Source organism: Ambystoma mexicanum, chromosome 6q (assembly GCF_040938575.1).
Source record: "Ambystoma mexicanum isolate Mex_15411 chromosome 6q, UKY_AmexF1_1, whole genome shotgun sequence".
Classification (NCBI taxonomy): Eukaryota; Metazoa; Chordata; class Amphibia; order Caudata; family Ambystomatidae; genus Ambystoma; species Ambystoma mexicanum.
The window spans coordinates 656,468,374-656,490,425 of NC_090937.1; the positions used below are offsets into that span (position 1 = coordinate 656,468,374).

The window sequence follows — 22,052 nt, forward strand, 5'->3', positions numbered from 1 at the left end:
TTAGGTTGGAGGGTGGCTGGTGGTTAGGGCCCAAGCCATTGATATGTTCTGAGTGGGGGAATTTATTATCTAAATTCAACATAGGTAAGAATCTGGTAGGTTTGATGGCCAAAAGCTGATGGCCATACTTGAGCGGGGGCAAGAACATTGTAGGTTTGATCCCCGGTATTGCTAGGGTTTTATTAACCATGGTTGGGTACTGGTAGTCTATGTAGTTGGGGTCTGCAATGTTTGCCTGTTGGCCTACAGCCAGTAGGGCAGACACTAGTAGTTTTAACAACAGGTAGGTAGTGGCATACATAATACAATTGGTAGGCCAAGGTAGTTGACTGGGGCACTGCAATTTGGAAATAAAGGCATTCAGTGGGGCAAGGTCCCTCGACGCAGTGCAAATAATGACACTAGACAAAGATGAAGTAGTGTGCACAATAATGTTGCAGTCCCGTTGGACAGAAAGCGAAAATAGGCCCACTAGGCAATAGCAGGGGGTGCCTGCAGTGCCGTGTTTGAGCGGAATCTCGCACAACACTAAACAATAGTAAGGCGCAACGAGTTAACGTGGTAATGAATGGCAGAGGTCGAGTACATGGTCCATGCCGCTTTAGGGCGGAATCGCAACAATGATATGGCTCAACAAGTTAGCATAGTAATGAATTCATAAGCAAGTGACAGAGTTTAGGTGGAGCACATAACAATTATATGGCACAACAGGTCAGCATAGTAAAGGGTTCATAAACAGTTGGCAGCGGTTGGATACACGGTTCGTGCTGTGTTAGAGCACAATCACAACAATTATGTGGCACAACAAGTCAGCATAGAAAAGAACTCGCGGTCCGTGCCGTGTATGATCGGAATCACTACCTCACAAGGCACAGAGCAATTATATGGCGCAGTGCGATTTCATAATGATAGATACTTATGCAGTTGACCGGAGTGAGGTGCACGTACATAGTAGTGGTGTAGGGCCCTACGTTATTGACAAGTAGCAAGAGTACGCAGTTGATTCTGCACAATGTTATATGTAGAGCTTGGTAGAAGGGCAGCGCTTACCCGTAGGCAATAGAGGTTTGGGCGACAGTGGCCAAGAGTCCATAGGTTGGCAATATAGGAAGGCAAGCCTATTATATGGTGTTGTCGACGAGATTATGGCTGAAGAGACAGGATCCGGGCAGAGTGGCTAGCTTAGGCGACTGGTCACTCTGGACAGGCGCCTTAGTAAGGTGCCTCTGTTCGCAGGCCGGTGTCACATGATACGCTTATCACGATCGTAGTGACCAATCCGGCTGCAGGTTTTGGTGGCCAGGCAACATGCACAACGTGGAACTGGTCATGCAAATACTGCGGCGGCCATCTTAACTGTATTGGGCTACAAGGCCAACGGCTCGGACATTCTTTAGGTATTTCCTCTTTCCGCACAAGGATCTGTTTCGTCGGAAGTAAATTCATTCTAAATCTCAAAAAGTCACTTCTTGGCCAGGGAGCAGTGAAACCCATCTTCGTAGGCTCATATTTTAGATATTCTAAAGATGGATATCTATGCAGATTGTCTATAGTCATCAACCAATCATTTAGACACAATTTTTGTTTCATTTTACACAGGATATCTAAAAGATCTGCTTCATTTGCATCCACTCTTAACAGAACCCCGGAACAATATTCCGACAAATCAGTAACGCGTCTTTCTCTCATTGTTTCCTACGCTTTTGAAAATCACAGTACTGTGATTCTTTTGGAGGATCAAGTAATTTCCGATATAGGGATAATATACGCCATTGGGCAGAAACCCCAAGTGATTTTATGCCCAAAAATTTGGTAGTCGTAGCACCTGCCTCCAGATTTAAGCCTCTAGTTGTGGAAGGGCATCAAGAAGCCATATATGCATTGCTTCCAATCCATAAAATATTTTAGGGACTACCTTCCCCTCATAATAATTAAGAAGAGGTTTTAATGAAAACTTTCCATATTTGGAATCAGTTTTTTACATTTGTACCAAGATATCTTTGGCCCTAGATCTTTTTTGCTTATTCAAAATTGTTAAACCCAGGTAGATCATATTACGGCAGGATGCCAGGCTTGAGTTATCCAGGAACCAGGCAAACTTAGAAGTCTTGCGAGCTACACCTAGGCACATCAACCACTAGTTAATTTTCATGTGCATATTTAGCAAATGAATCAATTAGCATCTGCAGGCCAATCGTTGTGTACTCGATTAAGATAAAATCATCTGCATATGAAATGCATGTATATTTCTGTTCAGCTCATTTAGGTGAAGGAATAAGTTACTTACCTGTAACTCCGGTTCTCCAGCATGGATATATTTCATAGGTTTACATGCTGTGAATATTCCCAGTCGTCAGGCTGGGAATCCTCGGTAAACAGAGCAGTTTAAACGTAAAATGTTATGTTATGTTAAAGGACATTTGTACCGTACACTATCACCGCCGGAGTGGTCCGTGGTGCTGAAAACTTTGTCACTTTTGTGCTGTAGTAAAGTAATTTTGGGTCATACTGCCCAAAGCCAATAGGAACACCTACCATAACACCTCCCCTGCCGATTTGGCAAGCACACGTGAGTGGCAGTAAGAGCCAAAAGATGAGCCATACAGAGTAGGTGGGAGGGTTCCATGTGAATCTATGAAAGATACCAATGCTGGAGAACCAGAGTTACAAATAAGTAATTTATTCCTTCTTCAGTATTGGATCTTTCATAAATTCACATGCTGTGAATAGATTACAAAGCAGTATTACAAACAATACATATGGGTGGAGGCAAGCTCCCGGCACAACTTACCAATGGAGACTTACTCACCTCAGGCAAAATTCTGCAGGACCTACTAGCCAACTCTAGACTCTTCTGCGGATTCTCTGTCGACACAGTAGAACCTGGTGAATGTATGCACCGATCTCCAGGTGGCTGCACGGCATAGGTCAGGCAGCGCGATCCCAGAGAGGAAAGCAGTGGTAGCAGCCACCGCCCTGGTGGAGTGAGCATGGGGCCTTCCCGCCAGTGGCATATGTAAGGGAGGCATGGTATCACAAGTATGACGCGGACACAAAAGGTACAGTTTGTAAAACCTTTATTAAAGTTTCTGGGTTTGGAAAAACTCCTACTTTGTCCTATAAGTAGGATGGGAGTAATCTCTAACATCAAATAATACATAAAACAGTCCTAGGTGAGTCAGTGAAATCAAAATGGCCTATACTAACAAAACCTAATGCCTGCCCTATCGCTTGTACAAAAAGTGTGTAAAGAAGAATATGTATGCAAAGGAAAATCAGCGTTCAAAGATAAAGAATAAAAGGTGGCTGAGTACACTCTCCTCCCCATGTTAGACAGCACGGAGTAATGCGGTCCCCCTAGGCAGGATGACACTCTGGCTCAGGTTCTTAACACTTTTCAGAACACAATTCAACAAAAAGTGTATGCTGGTGCCCCTCTGTCAGGCTCAGACCTCTTAAAGCAAATGTTCACGCCGGTCTTCCGAAACGCTATGGCAATTCCTCTCTGAACAAGAGTACCAAAAGCAACCCCATACACGTGTTTCAGCCTTGTTGGGCCTCATCAATGGCTGCGAACTCTCAATGTGGTTAATAACCACTGAACAGGTTATCATGCCTTGTTCTTTCGAGAGAGGGGCGCCTGCTACCTTTTTTGTATTTTTGAAAGGAACTTGGGGTTGGTCACCGTAGGTTACCTGGGGGAAACCAGACGTGGACTCCCTGCTCACTGTGCTTAGAGAGGCTCAGCTTCACCTCACTGATGATGCCCAACAAGGCTGAAACACGTGTATGGGGTTGCTGATGGTACTCCTGTTCAGAGAGGAATTGCCATAGCATTTTGGTGCTGGACTGCCTTTGTGGGCAGGACAAAGACTGATATGCAAATGGTTATTTCCCATCTGTGAAGGTACAGTGAGCAAAAAGCAATGGCTGCGAACTCTCAATGTGGTTAATAACCACTGAACAGGTTATCATGCCTTGTTCTTTTCGAGAGAGGGGGCGCCTGCTACCTGTTTTGTATTTTTGAAAGGAACTTGGGGTTGGTCACCCTATGTTACCTGGGGGAAACCAGACGTGGACTCCCTGCTCACTGTGCTTAGAGAGGCTTAGCTTCACCTCACTGATGATGCCCAACAAGGCTGAAACACGTGTATGGGGTTGCTGATGGTACTCTTGTTCAGAGAGGAATTGCCATAGCATTTCGGTGCTGGACTGCCTTTGTGGGCGGGACAAAGACTGATATGCATATGGATATTTCCCATCTGAGAAGGTACAGTGAGCAAAAAGCAATGGCTGCAAACTCTCAATGTGGTTAATAACCACTGAACAGGTTATCATGCCTTGTTCTTTCGAGAGAGGGGCACCTGCTACCTTTTTTGTAACATTGTGTTGGGAGGATCGCAGCATGGCTGAGGGGGATCTGAGGCGAGTAGTGAATCGCCTAAGAAATCGAGTACTTGTGAAAATCTGAAAGAGGAAAATAACTTATCGTTTATTTGTCATATCAGGGCCCCTGAATGAAGAGACTTTGAAAGACAAAGAGACTTGGGCACAGAAGGCCCTGTTGCTAATGATTGAACTGTATCCTTGTGCTAGAGGAGCCAGAGACTGTGCTAAGGTTGAGTCTACTGCCTTGTCCCATGCTGAAAACATGGGGAAGGGAGGCCAAGGGCCTGAACATCCTGACATATCATTTTGTGAACACTTCTTTCTTTTTCGGAACATTGTTTCCCACACTATTTGTATTTAGCGGTAGGGATTGGCAATAGGTTTATTATTATAGGCCCTTTTTTTTTTGACAAGACACCACTAGGACTGTGTTATTTGATGGTCGTTGCTTGCTCCCATCTGTAGATTTAGGATTAGATGGGTGTTTTTCAAAAACTTTTTAAATGCAATAAAAACCCTTGAACTGTGGTCACTTGTGTCTATCTTACTGTTATTACCATGCCTTCCTTACAGTAGTTCACTGTCATGAGCACCAAAGTTCAACGTTCACCTTTTTACTCTCCCCTTTTCTCTGGGTTAAGTTTGATCACTTTGTTTTTTACAGTTCATTCACTTTATCGCTACAAACATTTCAACTTTCACTGAGACTTTCGAGTGGGCTACTTTCTTTCGGCGGGCTCACTCCGTTACACAGTATCTCTGGCTTTACAGTTCACCATTACTTCAAAGTTTATTCACAGGTCTGCCTTTCTTCGCATCTCATCTACACGCATGCTGCCTTCAATTGTGCAACATAATGTTGCAACTTCAATCTTTCCTTAACACACACACAAGTCTGTCATGTTGATTGCCAAATCACCGGCTGTGTGTGTTTCTTTCTTGTCTTTACAGTTTTTCAATTTACGAGTCAATGTTAGTACCACAGGCTTGGCCTCGCCTCCCCAAATCTGCTGTTCACCAGGGAGGGTCGCTGGTGTCATAGAAACACAATGCAGCCTTCTTGTTTGGGATTTGGCCTTCTCCACGTGTCTTTCACTGCCTTTTGGAGACAACAACCTCCTGCAGAGAATTCCCGGGGTTCTTTATCCTTTGCTCTCGTCCCTCGGTCTGTTGCTCTGCTCAAGTAGGTTCGCCTTTGCCCCGGAAGTTCTGCTTCTGCTCGTGTTCCACCTTGCTCAGAGTATCTCTATGTTCCGCCTTTTATCTGTGTCAGGAGAGCTAATTGGTATCAGATGTATGCACTTAAAGTGCCTGACTTTGCTTGACCCGATTAGCGGGACACGTCCAATGCGATACGTAAGGGTTAGCCTCTTTACTCTCAGTCACCCTCTTCCTCGGCCCAGTGTTTGTGTAGAAAAGGGGTTGGGGGGGGGGGACTTGGGACATCGGAGAATCCTATGAAATAGGATGGGTCATGGGAATGGGAAAGGGGGGGTAATACTGCAGCTCACGATCGGTAGCCTCACCCCCACTCGCCGAAGACCCCTCACACAGGTGATCCTCCCGCAATGGCCCACCACCAGGGTCTGGATCCAAAGGCCACCTGAGAGAGATCCCCAGGGACTAGTAGGTGAGACACCCTTTGGTTTCTCACACCTGCCAACCGGCTGATGGTAGAAGGAAATTCAGGCTGCAATCCACCTTGAAATGGAAGACTTCGACAGAGCCTTCCCCAGTAGGTCCAAAAGACACAAATAATTGGTCTGTAGACCATAATGACCTAGTATCCGCTATGTGAACTTGAGGGCAAGCACCACGCCCAGCGCGTGCAGCGTCCGCTCTGCTGGAGACATTGGAGTGCCGAAGACTAATGGCAAAACCACCGGTTGGTTGAGAGGGAAAGAGGATGGCACTTCAGGCTTGAAAGTTGGGTTAGTGCGCAGAATAGCCTTGTCCTTGTGAAACATCAAATAATGCTATTTGCAGGAAAAAGCAGGGTTATCACCCATTCGCCTGTCCGATGTTATGGCCACTAATAAAGTGGTTTTCCAGGAAAGATGCATAATGGATGTCTGGTGCATAGGCACGAAAGGCAGCTTCATGAGCGTTGCCAGTAGCACATTTGGTTCCCATGCCGATACTGTACAACGGACAGGTGGAAAAGCAGAACAGCCCACGCAAGAAATCCTTCACCAGCGGTGGGACCACAGGGATGGAATCCCTGCAGAGCGGTTGTACCTGGAGATTGCAGCCAGGTGCACTTTAATAGAAGAATGTATCAAGCGCAATCGAGCAAGGGACAACAGATGAGCAAAATGTCTTCCGGCCGGACCGTCTGGGGCCGAAAGTGATGGTTCCTGCACCACACCTGAAAACGCTTCCACTTGCTCTTGTAGCACTTCAACGTGGACAGAGCTCTTGCTCGGGCCAGGACCTCCTGGCAGTCTTGTGGAATGGAAAGAGATCCGAATTCTTAGAACACAGGAGCCAGGCCATCAGATTGAGTGAGGATGGGCCGTGGTGCAGCACCGCTCCCAGATTCCTGGACAGGAGCGTCTGCTGTGGGTGCAGCTTGAGAGGAGCCTCCGACGAGAGTGCGAGGAGGTCGGAGTACCAAAACTGTCTCAGCCCCTAATATCAGTGTGAAGGACTCAAGGCACCAGCGGAATAGGGAGGAATGCATGCAGGAACTCCCCCTCCATCGGAAACGCAAAGGCACCCCCACAAGCTCTCCGGATGGTGGAATCGGATGGTGAAGGTCTTGCATCGACTGTTGTCATAGGTGGCCAAAAGGTCAATCTCCAGAGTGCCCCACGTTCGGAACAACAGGTGAAGTTGATCTTTGTGCAGCTCCCACTCGTGGCAAGACGCCAACACACACACACACACACACACACACACACACACACACACACACTTCTCTGCATGCACACATACCGTTACACACACACACCCCCCCACCTCTGCCCCCCCCACCCCTCTACCCCACCCCCTGTTCTCCACTCCCACAAAAGTGTGGTAAAACCATTTGGATTTCTATATGACGTTTAGGCCCCTGCCATTCCAAATAATTGCTCTAGCCAACATATTTATTAAGGTGGAAGTTTGGACAAGCCCATTTGCTGACCTATGGGTAAATCAGCAAATAAAACCACCAAAGTCAGTGAAGCTTCCCAGAAAGGGACAACGCATGTGACTTCAAGACCTAAACTGGGGATTTCTACTGTGTAGTGCACATTAACCGTCAAGTTTTAAAAGCACCACAGAACCGGCATAAGGAAAAGCAGAAGGAACGAGTCAAGAGGGTCCAAAGATGTGATTAGAACCATTACATTGTATGGCCATGGCATCAAAAATCTGAGTTCCGGGTGGGGAAGGAGATTAAAGATCTTCCTTGGTGGACCTTTACAAGAACACCATAGAAGAAGCCTTTAACCAAATTGCACCACTGAAATTGAGAAAGGCTAAACCAGCTGACCATCTAAAAAAATGGTTTACTGCTGAACTCAAAGCATTACGCAATCTTAAAAGAACCTCCGAAGCCAACTGGAGAAAAGCCCTATTCCTAACAAGGAAAGGTTTGCTTCAGCAGCCGCTACCTACAAAGCTGCCATCACCAGCACTAAAAGAGAAATCTATAACATTAGAATCCTGAATGTGAAATTGGGCACAAAGGGGCTCCTTTGCATTCTGAGAGAATTGGGAGTCCCCAGCACGAAAGACAAAACTTGGTGTGATAAAATTTAAAAAGCATTAGCAGATAAACTTATCTTGCTTCAAAACAAAATCGAGTCAAAAAAGAACAGCCTTGCGCCTAATAATCACTCTCGCACATCGATTTCACCACGTACACCATCCTGTCCACCCTTCCACTTCTCCCCAGTAATGCCGGAAGAAGTGGTAAACATAATCTTGAGTCTTAAACCCTCTAACTGCCAAGGCGACTCATGCCCAGCTCCAATCATTAAGGAAGGTGCATCAGAATTGGCACCCTTCATCACCACTCTTATCAACTCATCCTTTAAAAACTGCGAAGTACCCAATAACCACAAAGAGGCTTGGGTCATGCCCCTCAAAAAACCTAACCTGGACCCTAACATACTGACAAATTTCAGACCTACTACCACAGTCCCCTTCCTCTTAAAGATCATAGACAGAATAGCCTATCTCCAAATACAAAAACATTTGGAAGACAATGACCTTCTCGGCCTACGGCAATCCGGCTTCAGACCTAGGCACAGAACTGAAACTGCTCTTTTGGATTTAAAGATCTAAATGGACGAGGCTAAAGACAAAGGCAACTTGGCCATTCTGCTCCTGCTGGACCTATCAGCAGCGTTTGACCTTGTTGACCATGAAATCCTGACTGAACATCTCTCCGCAGAGGCAGCTTTTTCACCAAAGGCGGCCACCTGGATCCAATCTTTCCTTTCAAACAGAACTACAAGAGTCTTTGCACCCACTGCTGCCGCAGACCCTGCACCTATCCACTGTGGAGTCCCCCAAGGCTCTTGTGTGTCACCCACGCTTTATAATATCTTTACTAAGTTTCTATTTGACCGTCTTGACAACCTGAGTGTCAACTATACTAATTATGCAGATGACACCCTGGTTCTCATCACTCTCACTGGTTGCTACGAGAAAGATTCCAAAAAACGCAATGAAATCTACCAGGAAATTCAGGCATGGATGGCCACACATAGCCTGTGTCTAAATGACGACATAACTGAGCTCCTAATTGTAGGCACTGAAGTGTGCCTAAACAAACAAACTCGACTACCATTATAAATCTTAATACTGATGGCAACATCATTAAAGTCGCCAAAGAAGTTAAAACCCTCAGTGTTTACTTAGACTCAACTCTCTCTCTCAAAAATACAAGTTATTTCCACAGCTTCCTGCACAGCCTACACAAACTAATCAATGCATGCAAACCCTTTCTATCCACAAACAGTTGCTTTACATTAGCCAGGGCCTTGATCCTATCCAAAGTGGACTACTGTAACACTGTATTCCTAGGCTCCTCTGAACATACCCTGAATACACTACAAGTTCTCCAGAACAACGCCCTGCGCTGTGCACTGAACATACCACGCTCCAGTCACATTTCAACCTTCAGATGGGATTCCCACCGGCTCCCAGTTCGCAACAGAATCAAACTCTGTGCACCTATCACGCACAAATGCCTAGCCATAATAGCTTCTCAATACTTGACAGATACATTGTCCAGACACTAATCCACGAGACCTACCAGAACTCCTTACCTACACTGCCTTAATAGAGCTAATTTCAAACTAAAAACAGCAAGCGGGGGTGGGGGGTAAACGGTCGAGCTTTCCTGTCCTAGCAGCCAAATGCAGGAATTCCCTGCCTACCGCCATCAGAGCTGAAATCCTCCTTTTTGACCTTTAGAGCCAAATTGAAAGACTGGCTCCGTGCATAGCACCTCCAACTACTACCACAGTGACCACCATGCAGGCCCTAACTACTCTATATAACTCTGCATCTGTAATCACAACACCCTGCCGTCTACCTGCCTCTGTGTAATTTGTATCTGTAACTGTAACAACCTCCACCTGTTAATGTAAACATGCCTGTATAGCCATTGTAACTATTGTATTTTCTAGATCCGCGTGTGAAAAATCTGTATATAAAACTTGTATTAAGTGTATAGATGACCCTTTTGGCATTGTCACTTCACCGCCCTATGTTTTTATCTGTACCATCTGTATCTGTGTATATAAATTGTGTGCATATTCTGTAACTATGTAAGATAAGCGCCCAGTTGCACCAGGGCCCGTTGCGCTATACAAATAAATAAACTAAACTAAAGGCTGCCACCTAGATAAAACCTACCACCTTAAACTTTACTTATAACTAACTACTCACAGTATTGAGAAGACCGGCTAGTCTACATTTCTTAAGCTAAGAAGACAATTCACAAATCTTGTTGAAATGATCTGGTAAAAGACTAATATTCCCTCAATTTAAGGGACAGCCTAACAGCTATACAGACTTGAATATCCATAAAGATAAATCCTAGCACGACTCGAGAGATGGCTATCAATGCAGCCACCAACCCATAGTGCTTATTATTTTGGCCTACCTCATTTGGTCCCTGTCCAACCCTTCACCTGTCGGTATTCTTATGGACTGCATCGAGCCTTCTAGTCAAGCCATAGATGATTGAGGTATTTATATAGCGCATATAGGATGAACCAAATCGTGCCATAGCGCAGATGTTAACATAGCAGCAATAACTCCATCAAAGCTTTATGATCCTTCTACCCCCACTTAGTGATACACCTTGCATTTATTTGAACAAATGGGTTTTGAGTTTTTTCTGAAATAGTGGCAGAGATTCCACTTTTCTTAGCTCCGACGGGAGGCTATTCCAAAATTTGGGTCAAAATACTGACAGTATACAATCTCCTCTAGACACATAACAGGTTGGTGGCACAGTCATCAAATACTTGTCCTTCAATTTTAGGGACTGTGTTGGTCGATAGCGATGTAGCTTTTCCGCAAGATACCTGGGGGCTAGATTATGCAGTCATTTGAAAATAATACATCCCGTTTTAAATTTAATCCAATCCTCCACTGCCAACCAATGGAGTGATCGACGGAGGCCTGATATGGGTGTTGACTTCCTTACCCTAAACACTAATCTAACCGCTGCATTTTGTGCTTTTTGAAGTCGGTTATTTGTTTGACAGGGCCCCCCCCCCGTCAGTAGACTATTACAATAGTCTAATTTGAAGTTTACTAAGACTCCAACCGCTATGGCATGATCTTTTTGAGGAACATAAGGGAATACCTGTCTAAGCAGCCGTAATTGTAGAAAACTGCCTGAACTTTAGGCATAACATGGCCTTCGCAACCCAAATCACTCGGCCATATGCACCCCAGGGTCTTGATACTGGAGGCATACTTCAACTCTGATCTCAGGAAAGAGGGTACTGGGGGACATCTGTTCCCAGCAGTCAGAGGCTTTGGGCCGGACAGAATTACCTCAGTCTTGTTTGCATCAAGTTGGAGCCAGTTAGTGGACATCCAACCTTCAAGCAGTTACTAACCCGTATGAAGGATTCCTCTACGATGTCGAACCTGGGTGTCATCTGCATGTGTCTGGAAGCTGACCTTGTGTCTTCTCAGGATGTCCATTAGTGGGCGTAGGTAAAGATTAAACAATAGCGGTGATAGAGAAGACCCTTGCAGGACTCCACAACACTGGCAATGGGAATCAGCGAGAAAGCCCCCTAATTTCACTCATTGTTCTTGTCCTGACAAAAAAGACGTGAACCATTTAAGAGCACTACCTGACACATTCCCTATTATCTTCAGTCACTCATTGAGAGTGTTGTGGTTCACTGTGTCAAAGGCCGCAAATAGTTCTAACATTACAAGGAGGGACAGTTCTTCTTGGTCTCCCACTTGCAATAATTCATCCCACACCGCGACCAATGCAGTTTCAGTTCCAAATTTTGCAATAACAGGTGCCACAAGTAACAAAGTCATGTTTTCCCCAACCAAGACAATTGAGAGACCTGCTGCCTCTCATCTTTTCCTCATAGGGTTATCGTAGTAAATGCATTTCTTTCTTCACATCTGAACTATGGAAACAGCATCTGTCTACCACAGAAAGGCAGGTGCAGAGTCTCCATAATTCGGCAGCCAGACTGGTTTTAGAAATTGTAAAACAGGATTACACTTGTTCTGGCATTGCCACCACTACATAGTAGGCTAAGGTGGTGTGTTCATAAAGCCATTTTCACTTACAAAATTAAACAGTGCACAATTGTTACACCAGCTCACCTACAGTCCCCATAACAGGTTCACATCCAATACTAAACATCTATTAACCATTAAAAAATATATTAAAATCAGAAGACTGAATAGGGCGGTTCACCTTCTAACAAACTGAAAAAAGGTGTAACTCCATGCACTTTGAAATGTGGCAAAAAGAGGATACTTTTAGTCTTAGAAAATCACTGAAGGCCTAGAACTTTAGCTACAATTAATATATAAAATCATGATATTCGTTTTTGGTTCCCACACATTTCCTAAAGCACCAGGATGCCTTTGGGTGATACATTCACAATATAAAATCTACAACAAATCACAAGTCACCCTTTGCCTTAAAGACACTTCTACAGATAAAAGGTTAACTAAAACCACATGTTCGAAGTAGTAGTAAATGGGGTGGCTTCTGCCCAATTTAAACTGTCCAGGGGGACAATGCAGGGGTGTCCCCTCTCTCCCCTCGTTTACTTCTTAGTCATGGAACCCTTGGCTCAGAGTATTAGAGGTAATAGTGCGATTAAGGGCTTCTCCAGGCGGAGCGGCAAATACAAGTTGGCGTTATTTGCGGATGATGTGCTAGCTTACATCACCCATCCGATGCAATCAATCCCTGCGCTATTGCAAGAGCTTGAGGAGTATGGAAGAAGAGCAGGGTTTCGTATAAATCGGAATAAAACAGTGGTCCTCCCTCTTAGAGCAGATATTTCCCAAGGGGTGGGGCCCAGTCAGATCTGGGGTCTACAGATCAAGCAGTTCGGACTACAATACCTGGGGATAATGGTTACCAGGAGTCTTAGCAGCCTGTACAAAGCTAATTATCAGCCGCTGTGGTCCGCTATCAGATGGGATCTAGACAAATGGAAGAGGCTGAATCTGTCATGGGCTGGCAGGCTAGTGGTCATCAAGATGAATGTTCTGCCCCGCCTTCTTTTCTTGTTTCAATCACTCCCTATAGTCTTACCAAGGGAGTTCCTTCCCACAGCTAAAAAAAGCCTTGTTGGCCTTTCTCTGGGAAGACAAGAGACCAAGGATTGGTTATAATACTCTAATTCTTCCAAAAGAGAAGGGGGGTGGGGGAGTGACCTATCCGGACATCTCTGCTTATTACGTAGCAGCCCAGTTACGTGTCTTGGTGCACCACCTGAGAGAGTCGAGGTGAAAGCAGTGGGTGGACTTGGAGAACTGCCTCTTTGCTCCTGTGTCACTTGGGGAGTGGCTTTGGGTGCCACTGAAGGCTATTCCGTATCGGGCTAGGCAGCATCCAGTCTTAGCAGCCCTTTAGGAAATATGGCATGAGAAATATCAGAAAATGGTGGGAGTCACAACATGGCGGTCAGCGCTCAGTTGTATCTGGGCCCCACCAATCAGGGACGCTATTTGGGAGCCGCTTCGGTTCCAGCCCCAATATGAGCAGGGCCTGGTGAGGGCTGGTCAGATGTGGAGGGATGGACAGTTTTTGACCACGGAGGAGTTTAGAGGAAGCTCAGGAGGGCCTCTGGATCCACCCTCTACCATATCTACAGTTAAAAGGGGTTCTAACGGACAAGAAATGGAAAGGCCAATTACAGCGTGCTCTCACTCCCTTTGAGCAGGTATTGAATTCCCAATTGAGTTCCAAAGGCCTAATATCCGGTGTATATATAATGCGCTCATCGCTAGAGGCCACCTCCCCGCCCCAAGTGTAAAGGCGAAATGGGACGCAGAACTAGGGTTGGAGGGTGACCTACGGGGGTGGGACACCATATACAGGGCAGTATGGAAATCCTCCAATGCGGTGCAATATAAAATGTACAACTGTAGGATCTTGATGCAGTGGCACCTAACCCCCGCCCCCCCCCCTGCGCCTGCAAGATGTACAAAGATCTCCCTCCCCGGTGCTGGAGGTGGTGTCAACAAGTGGGGTCGTATTGGCATCAGTGGTGGGGGTGCCCTCGCATGCAGTTCTGGAAAGAAATTTTGGGCTATATCAAGTGGAGGGAATCCATAGAGTTTTTCATCCGTTGTTGGCCCTCTTTGGGGTGGAGCCAACAGGGGAGGAATACGCCCTTCTCCCACATTTACCCAGAAATCTACTGCTGGCAGCCCGGGTTTGTGTCACGATAGAATGGAAGTCCCCCCCACCCCCCAAAACAATCAGCTTGGTTACGTAAAGCAAAGGAAATATATGAAATGGAAAGTTTGACAGCCCAGTCGATGGAAACACATACACATATCGATCAACAATGGCTCCCTTTCTTGCAATACTACAGAGAATCTGACATGCTAGGTAGGCACTTATAGCTGGGACACATAAGCAAGGGCAGAGTGCTCTCTTTCCCACACAATCAGCAAGTAGCTCCCTGAATTTTGCTCTGCCTGGTCTGCCTCCTCCTGGACCATAAGGGATCCCCTCGCCTGGATTTTAGGTCTTTAACTGCTTGTTGTAAAGGGCAAAGGATTCGGGTTGTCCACAGTTTCAGTTGCTCCTTAGCGATAGCAACCCCCAGGGTGAAGGGCAGGGGGCCGGAGGACTTGGGGGGGGGAGGGGGGGAGGAGGAGCTTTGTTGAGACACTCTTGCTGTGCAACCTCTGTCTCTTTCTGTCTTTATTACATCTTCTTTCCTTTCTTCATCGAACACCACGATCCAGAACACAAACATTTTGCACTTGTGATCTTAATGTAGGTTTGGCCGATGCTATAATGTTAGAGGTTGTTGTACCTGATGATCGCACTAAATAAATAGTTTGAATGGGGATATGGGAAGGAAGGAGGGAGGGAGGGAGGTGGGTGAGAGGCGTTTTAGTTACTTCTTCTTGGTTAGTGACGCGCGGAGGGGGAGAAAACCAGAAAATCTAAATGGTGAATGTTTGTTTGGAATATCGAGTATGTTGTTACATTGCAAATTTACCAATAAAATAAAAAATAAAAAAATATTATGTTCATCAACCATAACAAGAGATTTGAGGGAGGCGTTACTCAAACACACTTATCTTCTTGCTTGTGCACTTCAATAAGTTCACTTGGCTTCAACGGGTTCTGAAAGACTTAACTTTTTCCGAACAGCTTTACTTTGAAAGCAGATGAATATCTGCTCATACCTTGTATTCAAATGCTCCAACACTAGTTTGAGAGACAAAAAGGCTGTCCCTTGAATCATTTGTAGGCGTAGCATGACCCTATGTTATAGAGACGGTCACCTTCAAAGAAACTGCCTGCAACCCTTTTACTTTCTTCTTAAGAGGTTAGAGCTGAAGGTAGTAGAAAAAAAAAAAAATCGTCTTGGATATTTGCATTGGTCTCTGTTGGTCCCTAAGGGAACAATTCTATGTACATGGGTTTCTGTACGATTGTAACCTCCATGTCCAGATCAGCACAATATTGGCCATTTCCTTCATCTAGTTGCGATTCATATGATGCCCTTCTGTCATCCAACTCCTGAAGCTTGGAATTAGTAGTAGGCACGAATGGTGTGAAGGACCAGACTTCCTCCATCTGCGCACTGTGATGCATATAGGGAGTTTGTTCCCTCTCTTCAAGGGGGAGTCACCCCCTTTGGGACTAGGGAGGTGAGCCCGCTAAGCTCAACACCCCCTAGGGGACAGAACAAGTAGGATTCCACTGGGAATGACCCCACTCCTTAGAGGACAGGCAACGCCTAGATAGGGATAGATGTTACCCTCCCTTGTCTCAAGAATCCCATATCTTTTTTGGTTCCATGGGGAGTGACAAATGTAATGAGTTAACAATACACGTATCTATGGTTGTTACGGTTTCTGAACGAAGCCCTCCCCGTCGGCACTACAGAGGAGAAGAACACCATCCGTGTTGTTGGAAGGCCGGGGAAAGGCCATCAGAACCAGAGATACGCCGGCACCAGACATGGTGCACAGACCCCTGGTGAAGCCCGCAGAATGCTTGGCCGATGAGCCGCAGCTAAGGAAAACAAGGTCCGGAGCAGGCAGCCCAGCGTAGGGAAGGGAGCTGGAGACACTGTGCTGAGGGGAAACACAGAGCTTCCGCCATAACCCCAATGAGAGCTGGCGGGAAGGGAGCACCCTGTCTGACCAACCCGAAGGAAGGCGACGGAAGGAGACTGCAGTACCACTCTGACATGCCCGGTTCTATGTCATTTCACAGACACCTGATCAGTCCTTCAGAGTACCACTACTGGGAAACTATGTTTCCCTTTTGACTTTTTATACTTTGTAACTTTTTAACCTTGCACACAGCATCTTACAATGTCCTGCAATGGAGAAAATTAAATTCCATTCAAGGTCATGCACTTGCCCGGGAAAGCCCCAGCTTTCCGTGCGTGTAACTCACAGTGGTCCTTTATTGGACCACTACTGTGTTTGAATTGTGCTGATCCTTACCTTTGGTGGGCTGGGCTTGGACTTGCTTCCAGGGTGTATTTTGGAGAAGAGGACACCGGCAGCCATTTCTAGAGATCAGCCTTGTAGCCATGAATCTTGTGTAGAAGAACAGCTGACTGAAGATGTGGCGAATACTTCTGAAGAGGCCCAGCACCCCTTCCTGCATCTGGCCCGGTGAAGCCCTATTGGACTACCTGATCTGCAAAGGCCCTGTGCAGTGCTTCAATCTCTGGACTGGTGGGACCAACCAGCCTTGACATGTTCTGTTGAAGACAGATGGGGAATTGTGCCCCGGGGTCAGTCCTCCTTCAAAAGAAAAACTAGTGCAATTTCCGTGCTAGAGAAAGTGTGCATAAACAAGATTGGGTTTAGTTGAACAGGCCCTGTGGCAAGAGCTTGTTGCCCATAACTATACAGCATCAATTCCCTTGAATGAATGGGAGCCAGTACTGTTGCCAGTCTGCTTTATAATGGATTTGTATTGTCTGGTCCTCGGCAAACTGATGTTTATGGCATACGGAGCTGACAGAATATCAAACTTGATTATGCTGTTAACTGAACATCGGACTCCACAGCACTGGATTTACATAATGTCTAACTCCCAACCTGACTGACCATCCAGACCCCAGTGTGCACATATTGTTGGATGAGACAGATGCGACCACACAAAAACAAAAGTTGCCGTTTATCCACAAAACCAGTATCTGTTTCAATAAATATTCAACCTATAAACAAATGGTTCAGTGCTTTTTTTTTTAATTAAGTGGGTGACAGGACAGTAGAAATCTGCTCAGTGGCCATTTCAGACAGCACTAAGCACACCAACAGTTAAGATGAAGTTCTGATTGCAAATTCCATTTTAATGATCAGTACAAAAGGATGAATACTTTAAAGGGCAGTAGTCACGTGTCTTTTTAAAGGGCATTAACTTACCAATATGAATATAGCCATGTTTGAACCACCTGTTAAGAACTAAAGTTAAAATAAGTCCAATGTTCCGTGAATTATAATAAGTTAGATAAATTATCCATCCACATGACAAAATGGTAGCTGCAAAGGAATGAAAAACGTGCATTAGTCATAGCTTTCAAACATTTTCAATCAATATTGTAGAAATCTACAAACAATCTATGCAAGACATAAGGAAAAATGAAGAACTAAAGCTAAAACATGAGTGATAAGGAAGGGGATGAGAGGGGGGCACACGAAAGCAGGCAACAAAAAGGCAAAGGAAACCTGAATAAACAAGTGCACATTTCAAATACCAGACTAAACTTTAATTCACAGACACTCTGTTCAGCTGTCACTTTATTTTAAAAAGGGTTGGGCCAGCATTTGAAAATTTGGTATCCCTTTAATGTCTTTCATTAAACAAAACAAAAGTATGACAACAGGCCATGAGGGTTTAGATATGGCAGGGTTATTTTCAAGGAAAAAAGGGGGATACTATGTATCACCAGATAATGCCATGACATCTCCCCAGCCAGACATATCCCCTCCTCCCATGTGATCCTCCCTTATATAGCAACCCCCAAGGTCAGGATCAGGTTGCGGCTGCCGTCCCCTAACCACATGGGAGGAGGTCACCGCTGGGAAATCAGTGATGACTCCATCAGATTCATCAAACCTCCCTCGATGAGCATCGAGCAGGGAAGCTGTGACACGCGAGAAGGGGCTGTAGAATGGTGCACCTACCAGAGAAATCCTGAGAGCCGGCGAAATGTGGAGAGCTGTGGGAGCCCGAGAAACACGAGAGGACCGGGGAACCACAGAAAGATAGAGGCCTCACGGTCGTAGCACACACTGCAGTATCCTCTACGGTGGGGATAGGCAACCAGTGATGGGAGTTCTCCAGCCAGGGGAACTCTGGTGCAACAAAAGCCTGAGAGAAGCCAGGAGATCAGTGCCACAAATGCCTGAGAAGCCAGGGGATAGGAGGCATTCTCCCTGGCATTGTTGAACTGTGAAACCAAGCAGAGTCGTTCCCCCCTAGTGTTGTGTGGAAAACCAGTGAGAACAAGATAACAAGAGATGGGAGTCATTCTCCTGGTAGTAGAACCTGCAAAGAGGATCAAAACAGTGATCCAGGGGAAGGAACTAATTCCCCCTGGATTGAAGAAACATTGAACTTTTGATATAGACTGTTGTAGGATTGACAATCCTTTGGTCTGAAGCGTTGAAACCAGGGGAAATGAGTCATTCCCCCCCCAAATTGGGAACTGGAAGTAAGAACCGTGCCACCCAGTCCAGGAGAATGGAGTCATTCTGCTGGACCAAGAACATTGAAGCAACTTTCTAGAGCATGTGGCTGGCTGACATACCCCAGAGAAGATGTCGGGGGGAGGCGAGAGTTGTGCTTCTGCAAACTGGAACCTTCTGTGCTCTCTACCCACCTGTCACCTCACCATGTCATGGTGCAGTTTGTTGCGGTACAAATATCTCAGAAAACGTGCAGTCTAGGGCCTTGAAACCTGGTTTCTGAGGTCCCATTGGGACCTTGAGTTGTGTGCCTCGGGTCGCGACAGGTCCTTCTAAGACCACATTGATGTTTCTCCGATTTCAGGCAACCGTCTAATTTGTGAAGGTGCTGAAATCCAGGGAAAGGGGTGGAGTGTCCAAATGTTATGTAGCCAGTCGTGTCCAGAGAATTCTAACAGGTAACTATGCACAATTTGGTGCCGATCGTTGAAACGGTGTGGATTTGTATAAGGAACAACGCTTTGCCACACAACCAGCCACAAACTCACAAATGTTCACTTTTATAAATATAGATAAAAGTTTATAGCAAACACCTGTGAGTCAGTGTAAAGAAAGCATGGCATAAAAGTAAGAGAGACACAAGCGATCACAGTTCAAGGGTGTTTAACACCTAACCTAAACCTAAATCTAAGATGGGAGAAAGCTACGACCATCAAATAATAATAATGCCGTCCAAGTGGAGTCTTGTCAAATAAAAAAGACATATACTAAAAAAATAACTATTGCCAATCCGTACCGCTATGGTACAGAAGAGTGTGGAATAATCTTTATAAGAAAAGAAAGAAGTGTTCACAAAATTATAAGTCAGGATGTTTTAGCCGGGGTCTCCCTTCCCCGTGTTTTTGGCACGGGACAAGGCGGGACTATCGAGCACAGCACACTGCTGGGCTTCTCCGGCACAAGCTCATAGTTCCTTTTCTCAGCATCAGGGCCTACTGTGCCCAAGTCTCTTCTCATACAAAGTCTCTTGCTTTAGAGGGCCTGATACACCAAAACAAAAGCTCTTTCTGTTTACCTTTACATTGGGTGATTACCCTTCACCCTTGGATCCCCTCAGCCGGGCTCTGATCCTTCTCTCAGTCGTCAGCTTCCCTCAGTCGGGCTCAGACCAACCACTCACTGTGGACATCCCTCTGTCAGGTTCATACTTGCCATCACAATGTTTTCAGAGTTCACCAAAAAGTCCTTTTGGACCCCTTAGGTTCTTCCCTTTACCTACGTCCAGTTCTCAGCCCCCAGGCTTTCTCCAAAGCCCCCAGACAGGCTTCACACAGTTGTACTACTCAAAAAGTCTTAATGTCTTTTTAAACAACCCCTTCGATTTAGCAAGGTCCCCCTTATCTGCGCTCAGACCTCCTAAACACTGGCTAATCTTTAAACATATACTTCCGAAGGGCGGTCTTGTCTCGTTGGATCGCTCTGCTAGCCTATGGCAAGCACAGGCTTCATACCTTCCCAGATCGCACAGTTTTCCCCTCAGCTGGGCGCAAATGCCTGTTTCGCAATATCAAAAGTTCTGCAATGTGTCAAGGAGTTTCGATTGTACAAGGGATTTGGCTTGACCCTTGTATGACCACCTTAACACCTTATACTGGCCTTCCCTATGGCCTCTTGGTACTTGTAGATGTTTTTTAGGTATGTCACAATGTTCAACAGAGTATCTTTGCTCAGGAGAGGCGTACCAGCCAGAGACCTTCAACTGAGCACCCACATGGCGCTGGACCACTCTGACTCTGGTACCAAGTTTGATCACAAAAGACCTCCTGTCTATTTATCTTCTTAATGTTGCTACTGCAACCTTGAGCTTAACACAGTCCTTGTGACAATCAGGGTCTTCCAACTCACCGGCTGTGCTGAACTCGTTGGCAGTTCTTTGCCGCTGGAGTCAAGGACAGTACCACAATGGCAACCGGGTCTCCCGGCCCTGGCAATCAGTGCAGGTGGGTGCCATGTACCGCTGACATCCTTTACACCATTTGCCATCTGCGATTCCCGGTCTTAAATTGCTTTCGTCTGAGGCTTTGCGGGTCTGGGTTGAAAAGGGCAAGGGCAACTCCCTCCTTGATGTCCTTTCAGATCTTGCTGCCATTCTCCTCCGTTTGCACTGCCGTCTTGGAATGGCTCCTTCCTCGCGCATTCGGTCTTGCTCAAAGTGTGCTCTTGTGCTCTGCCTTTTATCCCTATGGGGAAGGGAAGGGTAGTCAGGTGTGAGTGGTTGTCGGTAATTGCTTGACTCTGGTGGACCCTTGTTATGTTATAAACATTTATAAAGCGAACTACCGCCTAAAGGCATCTTGGCGCTGGGAAACCACAGTATGGATCAACTCCTTCTGATTTTAGTCTGTGGTCGTTCACACTGAGAAAGAGTCTGTGTTGAAAAAGGTGGGGTAGAGTTGCTAAGTATCCCACTGGGCAGGATGGGGAAAAGGTGTCCCAAGAAAGGGGATACTGCGTCTCAACCTTCGGTGTCCCACTTCCACTCCCCGAAAACCCCTCATCCAGGTGATCCTCCCGCACTGGTCCACCCCCAGGAACTTTCTCCAATAGCGATGGCCGTGTCCTGGCCACCTGGATGACAGATCCCCGGGGACTAGTGAGTGAGACACCTTCAGGTTTCACAGTCAGTCACCTCCTTCTGCACCCTTACACAGCGTTCAAGAATAGGTAAACAAAGGGGCTTAGAAATCACTATGGTCCCTCAAAGTGGACCTGCCGACACTGAATCTTCAAAGTACCTTTTATTCTTATTCTTGTCTTTTTCTTGTCTTGGTTGCAAACAAGCACCAAGCTGAGCTAATTTGTGGTTTCGGTGTTCAAGCCAGTATGGAGAAATTTGAGTCGTGGGGTCCCAACCAAGTGGCGAGTTGGTTCAATGTGAGGGGTCTCATTGTGACAAGTCAGCATTCAAGATGCGCGAGCCGATGGCTTCCAGCAGGTTGAGTCATTGTTCTAATTAAGTGCGGCTACAGAGGCTAACAGGCAATTGGGTTAGTTTGATGAGGTCTGCTGCAATTAGCCTACTAGGCATCCAACTGTCTTGAGGCAATGAAGCAAGGTTCCAGCTGCTTCTGGAATTCTGGGTTCCTGTGAGGTGCAAGGGACAAAGAGAGCCCGTTAATGACATATAAATAACGTATCATATCACTTCCACCCCGGGAGGTTCGTTGACACCTACAGGGGGTCCTTCACCTCCAGTGGGCAGCATCTGGATTCCAGAGTGCAAGCAGCAAAGGTGCCTTAGGCCACAG

The 22,052-nt window shown here is 46.0% G+C and overlaps 1 protein-coding gene across 11 annotated transcripts in view; it reads right to left on the bottom strand.

Annotated features, from left to right (window-relative positions):
* The window catches only part of BLTP1 (bridge-like lipid transfer protein family member 1), a 2,946,455-nt gene that overhangs the window by 2,889,064 nt on the left and 35,339 nt on the right, over positions 1–22,052 (bottom strand). For all 11 annotated transcript variants that reach the window (XM_069631149.1, XM_069631145.1, XM_069631146.1 and 8 more), the window contains exon 3: positions 17,479–17,595. In XM_069631149.1, coding sequence (XP_069487250.1) covers positions 17,479–17,595 — 117 coding nt within the window. The remainder of the gene's footprint in view (positions 1–17,478; positions 17,596–22,052) is intronic.